Genomic DNA, 12,788 nt, shown 5'->3' with positions numbered 1-12,788 from the left:
GGAGCTTCCTTGCACTCCCGCCGGCCTTGCAGGTCCACCGCCGGGCCCCTCATGGGGCTCGGCAGTGGACCTGCAAGGCCGCCGGCGGCGGCTGGGACTGTTGGGGGCGGGGTTTGTGGCCTTATGACACACTTCCGGTGATGTCAGGGGGTGTGGCATATGCTAATGAGTTATGCTAATGAGTTTTTCTACGAAATGACCACTGAGAGGAACTGGTTGGTGGCTGTGTGAGTCAGGATGCTGGACTAGATGGACCAGTGGTCTGATCTAGCGGGGCTCTTTTTATGTTCTGAACACCTGTATTTTTCAGATTTCCAAAGGGAGAAAAACCGTAGGGTGGTTGCTACTGGGGTGTCAAGGGCAGCATGGTGGATTAGGAGACCTAGGTTCAAATCCCCCACTTGGCCGTGGAAGCTTCCCGAGTGACCTTGGTCCAGTCATTCTCTCAAAGCCAAGGCTACCTTACAGAGCTGTTGTGAGGATAAAATGGGGGAAGGGTAAAGTGCATATACCACCCCGCATGCCTTAGAGGGAGGCAGTTGTGCTGGGCTGATAAGCTGTCTTCATTTTGCTTCGCTTTGCAGTCCCTATAGGCTCTGATGCATCTTGAAACCTATGTGGCACTGTACGGTCTAATTAAGTCTGCAATACCTTCTGGACTTCCATTTTTAAACTGCTACAAACTGCAGACTTGCGAGTTTTCTTCGTGCCCTGAAACACTCCCCCCCCCCCCCCCCCCGGCTGAAATATGATCTGTTTAGTCCAGGCATTACAGTAGCTGTACATTTAGCCTGATGATCCTATCACAGTTCTGGGAACTTGAACATTTGCTGACTTTTTTGTGACAATTCAGTTGGTCCTAATCAAAAGGTATTAATGCTGCTGTCAGGTCTGGGATTTCTACTCCACCCCCCCCCCCAAACAGACTGGCACTGCTGCGTCTAAACGTGGTCTATTTAGGGATTCATCTTGCCGTTAAAACCAGGTTCCTGGCCCTGAAATTAGCAGGCTCTTGCATTCCTGTGGTACCATATATTGCATGACTTGGGACCAGTGTTCCCTCTAAGCTGAGTTAGTGTGAGTTGGCTCACAGTTTTTTAGCCTCCAGCTGACACATTTTTGTCATAGCTCAGGAAGGATGACTTCAAGGCAAACTGACTTATGCAGTAACCAAATTGCCTGCTCACAACTTTAACGCCAGTAGCTCACAAAGTAGAATTTTTGGCTCACAAGACTCCACAACTTAGAGGGAACATTGCTTGGGACCCATTCACCCAGATGCCCCCCACCAACCTTGCATACTGCTCTGCTCCGGCTGTCATTCATGGTTGTGTAAGCCTGCTATAGGGACTAGAAGATTGATGTTGAGTTGGGACATAAAAAGCTATGGGGAAAGAATGATCAACTGGAGAGGGGAGATCTCCAAAGCCTGGTTGCTCTGTGGGAGGCTAGCGGTGGGCAAAAGGGGAGCAATCGCAAGCTTGGAGCCTGCAGAGAGAAACCTCCCCCCCCCCAACAGTCCTGCCCTCTGGGTTTGTGAGAATGCAAGAAGAGCCTTGCTGGATCAGGTCAAAAGTCAGACTGGTCTAGCATCCTGGTTCTAATCGGGGTCAGCCAAACGCCTTTCATGAAGCCACAAATCACTGCATGAAAACAACACTTCACTCTAGTGATGTCTACCGGACCCTCTATTCATTAGCGTCTGACCAATGACATTTCCTTTTGGCTCTCATGCCTGATAGCCACCAATGAACCCCTACTCCGTGAATTTGTCTAGCCCCTCTTCCCGGGCAATACCTATGTTAGTTGCTGTATTTTATAGCAAGTGAGTCCCAGACGTTTTCCCTGAAGCTGCTGCCGAAATATTTGGGTGGTCCTGGTTTCTAGTGCTAGTGGAGAGGGAGACAAAGTTCTCTCTGCTTCCCCCTTGCCCTGCATAGTTTTAATAAGCCTTTGTTTGTGCGTACTTCTTTCCTTATCTTGTAAAATCCCTGGCCTCTCCCGTTCTAGGGGCCAGGCGGTAGGTGATGTGAAAGGCCTCCGCCTGAGACCCTGGAGAGCCACTGCCAATCTGAGCAGACAAGACTGATCTTGAATCAGTGGTCTGATTTAGAAGAAGGCAGCTTGATGCGTTATGTTCAAGAGTCCCTGCACAGCTGGGTGTTCCATCCACCATTTGCCATAATGTTACTTCATTTATACTCCACCTTTCCCCCCAGTGAGGACTCCAAACATCTTACATTGTTGTCTTGTCCTCTATTTTATCCTCACAACAACCCCATGAGGGAAGTTTGGCTGAGAGTGTATGTGACTGGCCCAAGGTCACCCAACAAGCTTCCACAACAGAGTGGAGATTCAAACCCAGTTCTCCCAGATCCCAGTCGAACACTCCAACCACTACGGCATCCTGGCTTTCAGTGGTCTTGTGGTCCTGACAGAACATGCTTTACCCCAAGCAAAGGACTCCTATGCCCTGCTGGGCCCAGGTTGCCAGTGGTTGCCGTCTTGCCAGGGCTCTCTCCCTCCTCTGACGCCTGCCTGCACACCCTTCCCCTGCCTAATCCCTGCAAGCACTCTACCTCCTGTGCTCCAGAGTGCACCAGGGGGGACGGTCGCAGCAGCGGCACTCCCAACTACACAGACCCACCCAGTGTCACTATGGGGAAGGGCATACAGATGACTATGGGCATGGGGTCATGAGTGGGCAGGGGAAGGATGCAAAGGAGTAAGTACATGGGTGGGGGCAGGAAGGGAGGTGTGGTGGGCAGGGGAGAGGAGGGGGGCCTTGAGCACTCTGCCCAGGGCCCGTCAAAACGTGGAATCTGCCCCAGTCACGGGGGTTTGGCTTGGACCCGGATAGATGTCTACGCTTAGGATGGGATGCCAGTCTCCTCCCATGCTCCTCCTGTCCCGTGGTCCACCAGCACCCTTCTTACAGTGCAGCCCCAAGAAGCCGCTTGAGTGGCTTGGCCGGAGAGTCAGCCTGGAGTCCAGCCTCCCCATGTGTGAGCCACCTCCTGCTCATTCCCCTCCTGCAGCCTTTCTGGCAGTCTGAGGCTATCTCTGTCATTAGTGCAGTAATGGAACCCAGAACATCTAGCCCACAGTGTGAGTGCTCTCTTGCACCGTTCTCCAGAGAACAGCCACAAAGCTGCTCTCTCGTTTTAGCAATTAAATATTTAAAATTCTGGCCCGACTCTGATCATTCTACAAAGCCCTCGTAATACTGTCTTCTCACTCCCTTTTTGCTTGTTTGCCATCAGCATTTTCCCTTGCTGCTCTCTGGGAGAGAGTGGGAAAGTATTGAAGGCTGGCCAAGGATAGGGTTGCCGTTGCAGGGGGAGATTGGGTTTCCCTGGGCCGGCAAAGCCCCAAGGAAGGCAGGGAGAGAGGTAATCTGTTGGCTATCCCACCACTTAGGGTGGGGCATCTGGCATAGACCAGAGCCAGGGCCTTTTCCATGGTGGCTCTGGCTCTGTGAATGGTGCTCCCAGAAGAGGTGAAGGGGGGGCCCTCCCCTCCCTGGAGATCTTCAGGAAGCGCACTGCAAGGCTTGCTTTTTTGCCAGGGCTTTTGATGGGGTTTAAATGGAGCTGCGGTGGCTCAAGTGGTTAAGACGCTGAACTGCAGGCTGTGGAAGGTCGGTAGTTCAGCAGTTCGAGACCCGAGTACGCCGCATTACGGAGTGAGCTCCCGTCTCTAGTTCCAGCTCCTGCCAGCCTAGCAGTTCGAAAGCAAGAAATTGCAAGTAGATAAATAGGTACCACTTCAGTGGGAAGGTAACAGCGTTCCGTGCGCCTCGGTGTTTAGTCATGCCGGCCACATGACCACGGAAACGTCTTCGGACAGCGCTGGCTCTTCGGCTTTGAAACGGAGATGAGCAGGGAACCTCTACCTTTTATTGTTTTAATGGTGTCCAGAGTCACCATGGAAATACTGTATTAAGCGTGCTGGATAGAAATAAATCCATAAATCTAAATATACACGTATATTTTACTGAGTGTGCTGGAGATAATGGCAGAGCTGAGCCATGGGGGGCAGCTGGTCTTTCCACTAGGTGGCAGTGTTCCAGCCGTGGTAGGAACCCCATTGGGGTTCCATAAATCTAAACCGCAACCCTAGAGTCGGACTCAACTGGATTTTGAGCAAGGGAGACCTTTACCTTTACCTAAGCTGCCTTGAACCATGAGGAAAGGAAGGGTATAAATGTTGTAATAAAAATAAATAATAACAGAATTAGGTACAGTTGCCAGATTTGCAACAGACAGTTTTACCATAGTGAATGCTGACTAAACTCAGGTGTAATTCTTCCCCTCCAGAGTGAAGTTCAGAAAATGCTAGTAGTACCTGAAGTAGAACCTGGCTGGATTGGCTCAAAGCTCCACATCTTGTCTAGCCTCCTATCTGGCAGCAGCATCTGACACATGAACAAGCAAGCCGCAGCTTTCCCTCCCATTATTTATCACCAGCGTCTTAATATCTAAAGATAAGCTACCTCTGAATTGGGAGGTTCCATTTTGCTCTTGTAGTGAATGTGCACTGATGGACCACGGGTCTATCAGAAAATCAGTTCGAATAAGTGATGAAGTTGTGTCTTGTGGCTGTGAATTACTTGTAGTGGGAAGAAGGGAGAACGGATTTGCAAATGCCGTAACAGCCCATATGCTAACAGAATAGCACCTTGGTTGACAGAGAGAGGATGAATTTTGCTGATTCCCCCCCCCCCCAAGTTCCCCAAATCCCAACAGCAGAATTGGGAGGGTGGGCTTTGTGAGCTTCAGGGGGTGGGGAGAAGGCAGGAAAGTCCAATCCATGAACCTTTCTCCACTGGCAGCAGTTTGGACCTGTCCTGAACTGATCACTTATCGCTTTCACTGAGTGACCCCCAAGCTCTAGTGTTATGGGGGGGGGCAGGCATAACTGGGTCTAATGTGATAATATAATACAGTTTGATTCCCCCAAATTGGGCTTAACTTCTTCTTTTCTCCAGATACATTGGTGCAGTCTTCCCCCCCCCCCACATGCTGAATCCTTGCAAGGAAGGAGGAGAAAAGCAAATCTTACAGACTTAATAAACAGGAGTTTAATTATGTGAATATGCATGTGTTTCCTTAGCTTGCATTATTTTTTTTTCTGCCTCCACTGTGCCAGGGGAGGGGAAGGCCATGCCATTGCACAGTTGAAGTCCTGTTCTGTAGCCGTTGCACATCCTCCTTAGCTGCCTTCTGGTTTGGGAGATACCTCCAGGCTTTGCAAGCCTGGATCTGGAGCCCTGTGGGCTAGAGATCTGAATTGGGGTGGGGTGGGGGTGGGGATACGGAAGCTGTGGTTTTCAGGAGGCCAAATTCTGCTGCCCAACTTGTATGGCTTGTATTTTATTTTTCTTGTATACGATGGTGGAAAGTCTGCAGCCCTGTACAGACAAGGATACTGACACTGGTGCTTCACATGTCTGTTGGGGCTGCAGATAACCAAGTTTGCTTCGTTCTGTGCTGAGGAAAGTTGCATTCTGTGATTCCCCCATTAAGCAAAGTAGCCAGCCTTTGCGTGATTCGTTCTGGTGGTGGTGAGGGTTAGCCTCGCTAAGTTCTAAAATACCACCCCAGCCTGAGCACTGTTCAGTCCTTTCTCCCTTGCTGAGGTTTCCAGTCGCACCTCTGCAGCCATGAAGGCTCAAAACTCAGTTGGTTTGTTTGTTTTTGAAGGAGTCTTCAAGCACAAAATATGTTGCCTAGATGCAGAATTCAGGCCTTGCACTTTTAAAACATAAAATTAAGCAGTGTGGGTTTTAATGCCGGATAAGGGCTTTTTTTCTATCTTTAAGGGGATTTCGTAGAAGCTGGTTCCCTCTGGCGACACTCAAGTGCCTGGCAAGCATACAGGTTTCATTGTTTTGTCAGATAGTTCAGCTCTTTGTGAGCAGTTGAAACCTATTGGGCCGATTCCTTTCTGTGTTTTCAAATGATACAGAGGGTTCAGTCAGTAGCATTTCACTCATGCATGTTTCTATGCAGCCACAGAGCTGTCATTGCTGTCTGCTGCTCCACAGCCAATTTTGTAAATAGTGAGTAAACCATTCAGTCGATTAAACACTTTAAAACAAAATAGTCTCACTCATGTTGTTAATCTGGTGGTGGTGGTAGTGGAAAGTGCCGTCAAGGCACAACTTGAATGTCAAGTCACAGCGAGGATGATCGGGGGCCTGGAGACCAAGCCCTATGAGGAAAGGCTGAAGGACTTGGGAACGTTCAGTCTGGAGAAGAGGAGGTTGAGGAGGGACCTGATTGCCCTCTTTAAGCTTTTGAAGGACTGTCACTTAGAGGAGCACAGGGAGCTGTTCCTGTTGGCAGCAGAGGGTTTAAATTAAGGGTGGGAAGGTACCGGCTGGATATTAGGAGAAACTTTTTTACAGAAGGAGTTGTTCAACAGTGAAATCAGCTGCCTAGGGTGGTGGTGAGGTCCCCCTCACTGGCAGTCTTTAAGCAGCGGCTAGACAAGCACTTGTCAGGGATGCTCTAGGCTGATCCTGCATTTAGCAGGGTGTTGGACTAGATGACCTGTATGGCCCCTTCCAACTCTTGTGTGATTCTATGATTCAGTTCTGTTTATGGTGACTTTGTAGGGTTTTTGAGAGAAGAGACATTCAGAGAGGTTTGTCACTGCCTTCCTTTGCATAGCAACTGTGGACTTCCTTGGTGATCTCCCATCCAAGTACTAACCAAGGCCAACCCTGCTTGGTTTCCAAACACTGATAAGCTCAGGCTGATGGCCAGTGTTCCCTCTAAGCTGAGTTAGTGTGAGCTAGCTCACAGTTTTTTAGCCCCCGGCTCACACATTTTTGTCTTCGCTCAGGAAGGATGGCTCCAGAGCAAACTAATTTATGCAGCAGCCAAATCGCTCGCTCACAACTTTAATGCCAGTCGCTCACAAAGTAGAATTTTTGCTCACAAGACTCCACAGCTTAGAGGGAGCATTGCTGATGGCTGCTGTAGTTAGTTATAGAAATGACATTTTTATTGTTGCACTATTGTTTTAAATGTTTTAAATGGAGCTGCGGTGGCTCAAGTGGTTAAGGCTGAACTGCAGGCTGTCGAAGGTCAGTAGTTCAGCAGTTCGAGACCCGGGTGCCGCAAGACGGAGTAAGCTCCCATCTCTAGTTCCAGCTCCTGCCAACCTAGCAGTTCGAAAGCAAGAAATTGCAAGTAGATAAATAGGTACCACTTTGGTGGGAAGGTAACAGCGTTCCGTGCGCCTTGGTGTTTAGTCATGCCGGCCACATGACCACGGAAACGTCTTCAGACAGCGCTGGCTCTTCGGCTTTGAAACAGAGATGAGCAGGGAACCTCTACCTTTTATTGTTTTAATGGTGTCCAGAGTCACCATGGAAATACTGTATTGAGTGTGCTGGATAGAAATAAATCCATAAAAATAAATATACACGTATATTTTACTGAGTGTGCTGGAAATAATGGCAGAGCTGAGCCATGGGGGGCAGCTGGTCTCCCCACTAGGTGGCAGTGTTCCAGCCTTGGTAGGAACCCCATTGGCTACTTGGCCAGGGGCCAACAAGAACGTTGCCCAGCAGAGGGATGTCAGGTAGCCCTGTCATGGTGTTGGAATGTGGAGGGGGCTTCTCCACGCCAGCTCATCCTGTCTAGCTTTTCACTGCTTATCTCTGCTCTCACCTTGTTATTTCTTGCAGCTGCGTCATTGCCCGGCCTTGGAATTTTAACAGTTTGGGCGTGCAGCCGTTTGCTTGCCTGCACGCGAAATGTAATCATTGGCTTCAGCTTATTTTGGGGTGGGGGAGATGTTTGATTTTACTATAAGTCAGTGGCCATCATATTGCCGGCGATTCCTGACACAAGCTGTATACTCGTTCTTAGTAATGGACCATCATTAAAACACTTATCTTCTTGAGAAGCCTTGATGTGTGGTGTGTTCCTGCTAAGGAACCTGACAAGGGACAGGGATCAGGAGGGAAATTACAGGGTTAAAAAACAAGGGAGGGGTTAACATAGGGGTATGTAAATCTAGAACTACCTTCCAATCAGCACTCCCGCTCTTGGGGGAAGGCCCGCCCTCCTGTGAAAGCCAGGAAGCTGTGGGTGGACCCACCACCTCTTTAGGTTGCACCTGGAGTATTGTGTGCAGTTTGGGAGGCCTCACTTCAAAGAGGATGTGGACAGAATGGAGCAGGTGCAGAGGAGAGCGAGGAGGATGATCGGGGGCTTGGAGACCAAGCCCTGTGAGGACTTGGGAATGTTCAGTCTGGAGAAGAGGAGGTTGAGAGGGGACATGATTGCTCTCTTCAAGTGTTTGAAGGGCTGTCACTTAGAGGAGGGCAGGGAGGATAGTACTCGTAATCAGGGGTCTTGTTGTAGAAAAAGAGCTGCCGGAGCTCATTAGCATAACTCATTAGCATAACTTATTTGCATATGCCACGCCCCCTGACATCACCGGAAGTGACAGAAGGCCACACCCCCTGACATCACCGGAAGTGTGTCAGAAGGCCCGGCTACTTACCCTCCTGCTTCATCCTCATTCCCAAACGGAATGAGGATCGAAGCAGAGGGCGGGGTAAAGAAGGGGGCGGGGCTTCACCACATGACCGCCCCGCCCCCTAGAGGTTCTCTTCCGGAGCTCTGTACCTGAGAGCTCCCCCCCGACTAGAGCCCTGCTCGTAATAATGGGTTTAAATTAAGGGCATACCAGCTGGGTATTTGGAGAAACCTTTTTACAGTAAGAGTTGTGCAACAGTGGAATCAGCTGCCTAGGGAGGTGGTGAGCTCCTCTTCAGTGGCAGTCTTTAAGCGGCAGCCGGACAAACACTTGTCAGGGATGCTCTCGGCTGATCCTGCATTAAGCAGGGGGTTGGACTAGATGGTCTGTATGGCCCCTTCCGTATGATTCTGTTCTATTTATGGTGACTCTGTAGGGCTTTTGAGAGAAGGGACATTCAGAGGGGTTTGCCATTGCCTTCCTCTGCATAGTGATCCTGGACTTCCTTGGTGGTCTCCCATCCAAATACTAACCAGGGCTGACCCGGCTTAGCTTTTGAGAGCTGACAAGATCGGGATAGCCTGGGCTATTGAGGTCAGGGTGTTGTTAATCTAAGTCTGTATTACTGATGTTAATGATTGGTCTGTTGGATTGGCAACGTTTTGCACATGTACGTTTTTGCACAGCCTCATGGGACTCATAGTCTTCCCCCGACTGAGAATCATAGTCTTCCCCTGCATTGACCTGGATGGCCCAGACCAGTGTTCCCTCTAAGCTGAGTTAGTGTGAGCTAGCTCACAGTTTTTTAGCCTCCGGCTCACACATTTTTGTTTCAGCTCAGGAAGGATGGCTCCAGAACACACTAATTTATGCAGTAGCCAAATCAGCTGCTCACAACTTTAATGCCGGTAGCTCACAAAGTAGAATTTTTGCTCACAGGATTCTACAGTTTAGAGGGAACATTGGCCCAGACTAGCCTGATCATGTCACATCTTGGAAGCTAAGCAGGGTCAGCCCTGGTTAGTTCTTGGATGGTAAACCAGCAAGGCAAAAAAGGGTTGCTATGCAGAGGCAGGCAGTGGCAAACCACCTCTGTTCCTCTCTTGCCTTGAAAACCCAATGATGTGTCACCATAAGTCAGCTGTGGCTTTATGGCAAAAAGACACACACACACCGATGTCATTTAATTATCTGTCCCCAATCATGCAGACCCTGGGAGAGAATTCATTTCACGTGCTGGGCTTGTACAACAGCAGCTGCAAGGCGGAAGGAAATGAAGCTCCACCAGCACAGCTGTGGCACAGCTGCCCAGCTATTCACCACATTGCTTGTGTTGGACAGCGGTGGGATAAAGAGATTTGGTTGAGTGGTTATAGCTGTCAAAAACAATTTGTTCACCTGGTAAAAAGGTTCACGTGCAGATTTGTCAGCATTCCTCGTTCCACAGGGCTTCACAGAGCTAGAGACCTCTGTTCTGTAGAAGAAAGCAAATGTTCTAATGTGGTTTGCCTGATCAACGCAGAATGCAGTAGTTCATGAAAGGATCCTCCATCCCCCCCCATCTTGATGGACATTTTTTTTAAAAAAATAGACATTTGACATGGATTTATGTGAGTAAAAAGCTCCCCGCCAGGAGAAACCTAGCATTAAAGGGAGCAAACGGATGTGTATTAATTTGGGGGGAGTTTTTGACCTGGAGATCATTCAGAAATGGTGTTTCCCCCACCTGCAGAGGAAGATGTATTCTACTGAGCGGCTGCATCTTTCGCTTCATGCTGAGCTTGTTTCGGGAAGTGGGGAGCTGATTGGCATCACAGGGACTGGAGAACTAATGCTCCCAAAGTTTTGCATAGTTTTTTGTGCCTCCAGTGATGATGACCTGGGGTGGTTTTTTCTGGCTTTCTGCTGCTGCCATCTACAGCCACAACAGACCTTCTGCAGCTTAGCCGAGGTATATGTTACAGCTCCCATCAAAGTATAGATTCTATATGCTCATTGGCAGGGCCAGCAGAAATATTGTGGTGCTTCGGGCAGAAAATCACTCTTATGACACCCACACTGACTGAGAGAGAGAGTGCAGTCCACCAAGACATCTTTCTGACATTCCTCTTTATTTCCGTTAAAATTGGAAAACTCTACTGGATTTGAGCTTCCACATGCATACACGGACAGCCTTCCAGAGATCCATTGTAGTTTGGGTACTGCGGCACCCAGGGTCAGGGCAATTCAAAATGGATCTGTTTTAGCGCTGCCGCCCCCTTCCCAATGCTTTGAGCATGAGGAAATCACTGTCCCCTCTTGACAGTGTTTTCCAAACAAGACGATCCTGCAGATCTGCTTTCCTTGAGACTGGATTTAATATAATAAGAGATATTCGGAAATGGAATAGCCCAGTGGAACCCTGCTTTATTTATTGGGTATTTATTTGCAAAAATGTACACCCCGCCTCTCTGCCCTCATCAGGGCCACACAGAGGCGGCTCAGAGATTAAAGACATACCTAATAAAAACAACCATGAAAAGCCAAACAAAAACACCACCATTAAAAGCAAGTTCAAATATGTGTAAAAAGGTAAAGGTTCCCTTGCTCGAAAGCCAGTCGAATCCGACTCTAGGGTTGCGGTGCTCATCTCCGTTTCAAAGCTGAACAGCCAGCGCTGTCCGAAGACGTTTCTGTGGTCATGTGGCCGGCATGACTAAACACCAAGGCGCGCGGAACGCTGTTACCTTCCCACCGAAGTGGTACCTATTTATCTACTTGCAATTTCTTGCTTTCGAACTGCTAGGTTGGCAGGAGCTGGAACTAGAGATGGGAGCTCACTCCATCATGCGGCACCGGGGTCTCGAACTGCTGAACTACCGACCTTCCACAGCCTGCAGTTCAGCGTCTTAGCCACTTGAGCCACCACACACAAACACACACACATGTAAAAGTGACAGTTAAAACCTAGGGCTAGGATGAGGGATCACTGAGGGCATGGCACACAAAATAAAAAAATCTCTACACTTTAGCCCCTGACGAGCCCTTGGAACAATCTGGCATAGAATGGGATTGTGTTGCGCCTGGATTTGACGGCAGCAGTAAGCGGGATGCAGTATGGAGGAAGGAATCCATCCCAGCGGTTCTGGTTTTAGAACGGTCATTGAGGGTGCCAGCATATGCTAACCCAATGTTCCCTTCCCTTTGTTGTTCCAGATTTCTGCTGGTCTTCAGTTGTCTGGTCCTGTCTGTGTTTTCAACCATCCCAGAACATCAAAAATTCGCCAACCAATGTCTCTTCATCCTGGTAAGGGGGGGGCCTCCTTGGCTTCCTTCTCATCCGTCCTGCTCTCTGCTGTCTGCCCCACCCTCCAATCTGTTCTTTCCTCCTGTGAGTCTTCCCACCCACTCCCCTCCAGCCGCCTCCTTCTCCTCTCCAGTGGGCTAGCAAAAGGAGCAAAGTGCATATTCTGGGGGAGGGTTTGGGGAGGGGCAGGAGAGGAAGCCATTTTGCTCCCGGGAACTCCGTGCCTTCTCCTCAGCAAGGTGATGGCAGACCCACCTGTGGATGGCTGTTTTGTGGCTCTCCTAGACAACCCTCCAGGTGAGTTGTTCACTCAGCCTGCTCTCTCTCTCTCTCTGGTGAGGTAGCAGGACTTTTCTGGCTCGGTAGGGCCTCAGCAGCATCCTAAGGGTGCCTACACAGCCTTTCACTTGCTCTCTGGACCAGCCCGCAACATTTTGGGACTTGACCTCATGAAGTTACCTTCTCCCTCTGAGACGGAGGACATCTGTATGGGTTATTCCCACCGTGCCACTAGGGAGGCAGGAAGAAGTTTTTTCCCCTTCCTGTTGGCGCCTTCGGAATAGCCCCTCCTCCTTAGTTCTGTTCCTGCCTCACTAGGGAGTAGCAGCCATTATCTAGCTGACTATAGCCTTTTTCAAATTTCTTCCATTTTCCTATCTTTTTCCCTTATCTTTCTAGCCTGAACTTACCCTCAATAGCTTACTTGTCCTTTCTATTTCATTTCTGCTCTCCCCCTCGTTTCTCTCTGTCCCAATCGGGACGAAGACTTTCTCCTCAGATCGTCGGCCAGGAGCAAATTCGGCCCAACGATGTCGACAGGAGGACTTCCCGAGGGCTTCTCCTCGGGCGACGAGGGAGACGCGCAAGCCGCGGCTTCGGCTGCGCGAAGCACCAGCGGGCCCGATCAGCCCTCGCGGCTTGATCGTGCGCCTACAACTGAAGCGGCGGCAGAGGCGGAGGCGGCGCGTAGCGCCAAGAAACGCCGCTTGCCGCTCGGCAC

The 12,788-nt window shown here is 49.7% G+C and overlaps 1 protein-coding gene across 1 annotated transcript in view; it reads left to right on the top strand.

The window, feature by feature from the left end:
- The window catches only part of KCNQ4 (potassium channel, voltage gated KQT-like subfamily Q, member 4), a 174,651-nt gene that overhangs the window by 102,620 nt on the left and 59,243 nt on the right, over positions 1–12,788 (top strand). Inside the window, exon 2 of the mRNA XM_015424904.1 lies at positions 11,698–11,788. Within this exon, the coding sequence (XP_015280390.1) occupies positions 11,698–11,788 (91 nt within the window). The remainder of the gene's footprint in view (positions 1–11,697; positions 11,789–12,788) is intronic.

The sequence above is a fragment of the Gekko japonicus genome, unplaced genomic scaffold, assembly GCF_001447785.1.
Source record: "Gekko japonicus isolate JY-2015 unplaced genomic scaffold, Gekko_japonicus_V1.1 scaffold1435, whole genome shotgun sequence".
Taxonomy (NCBI): domain Eukaryota; kingdom Metazoa; phylum Chordata; class Lepidosauria; order Squamata; family Gekkonidae; genus Gekko; species Gekko japonicus.
This window is presented reverse-complemented; position numbering and strand designations above follow the sequence as displayed.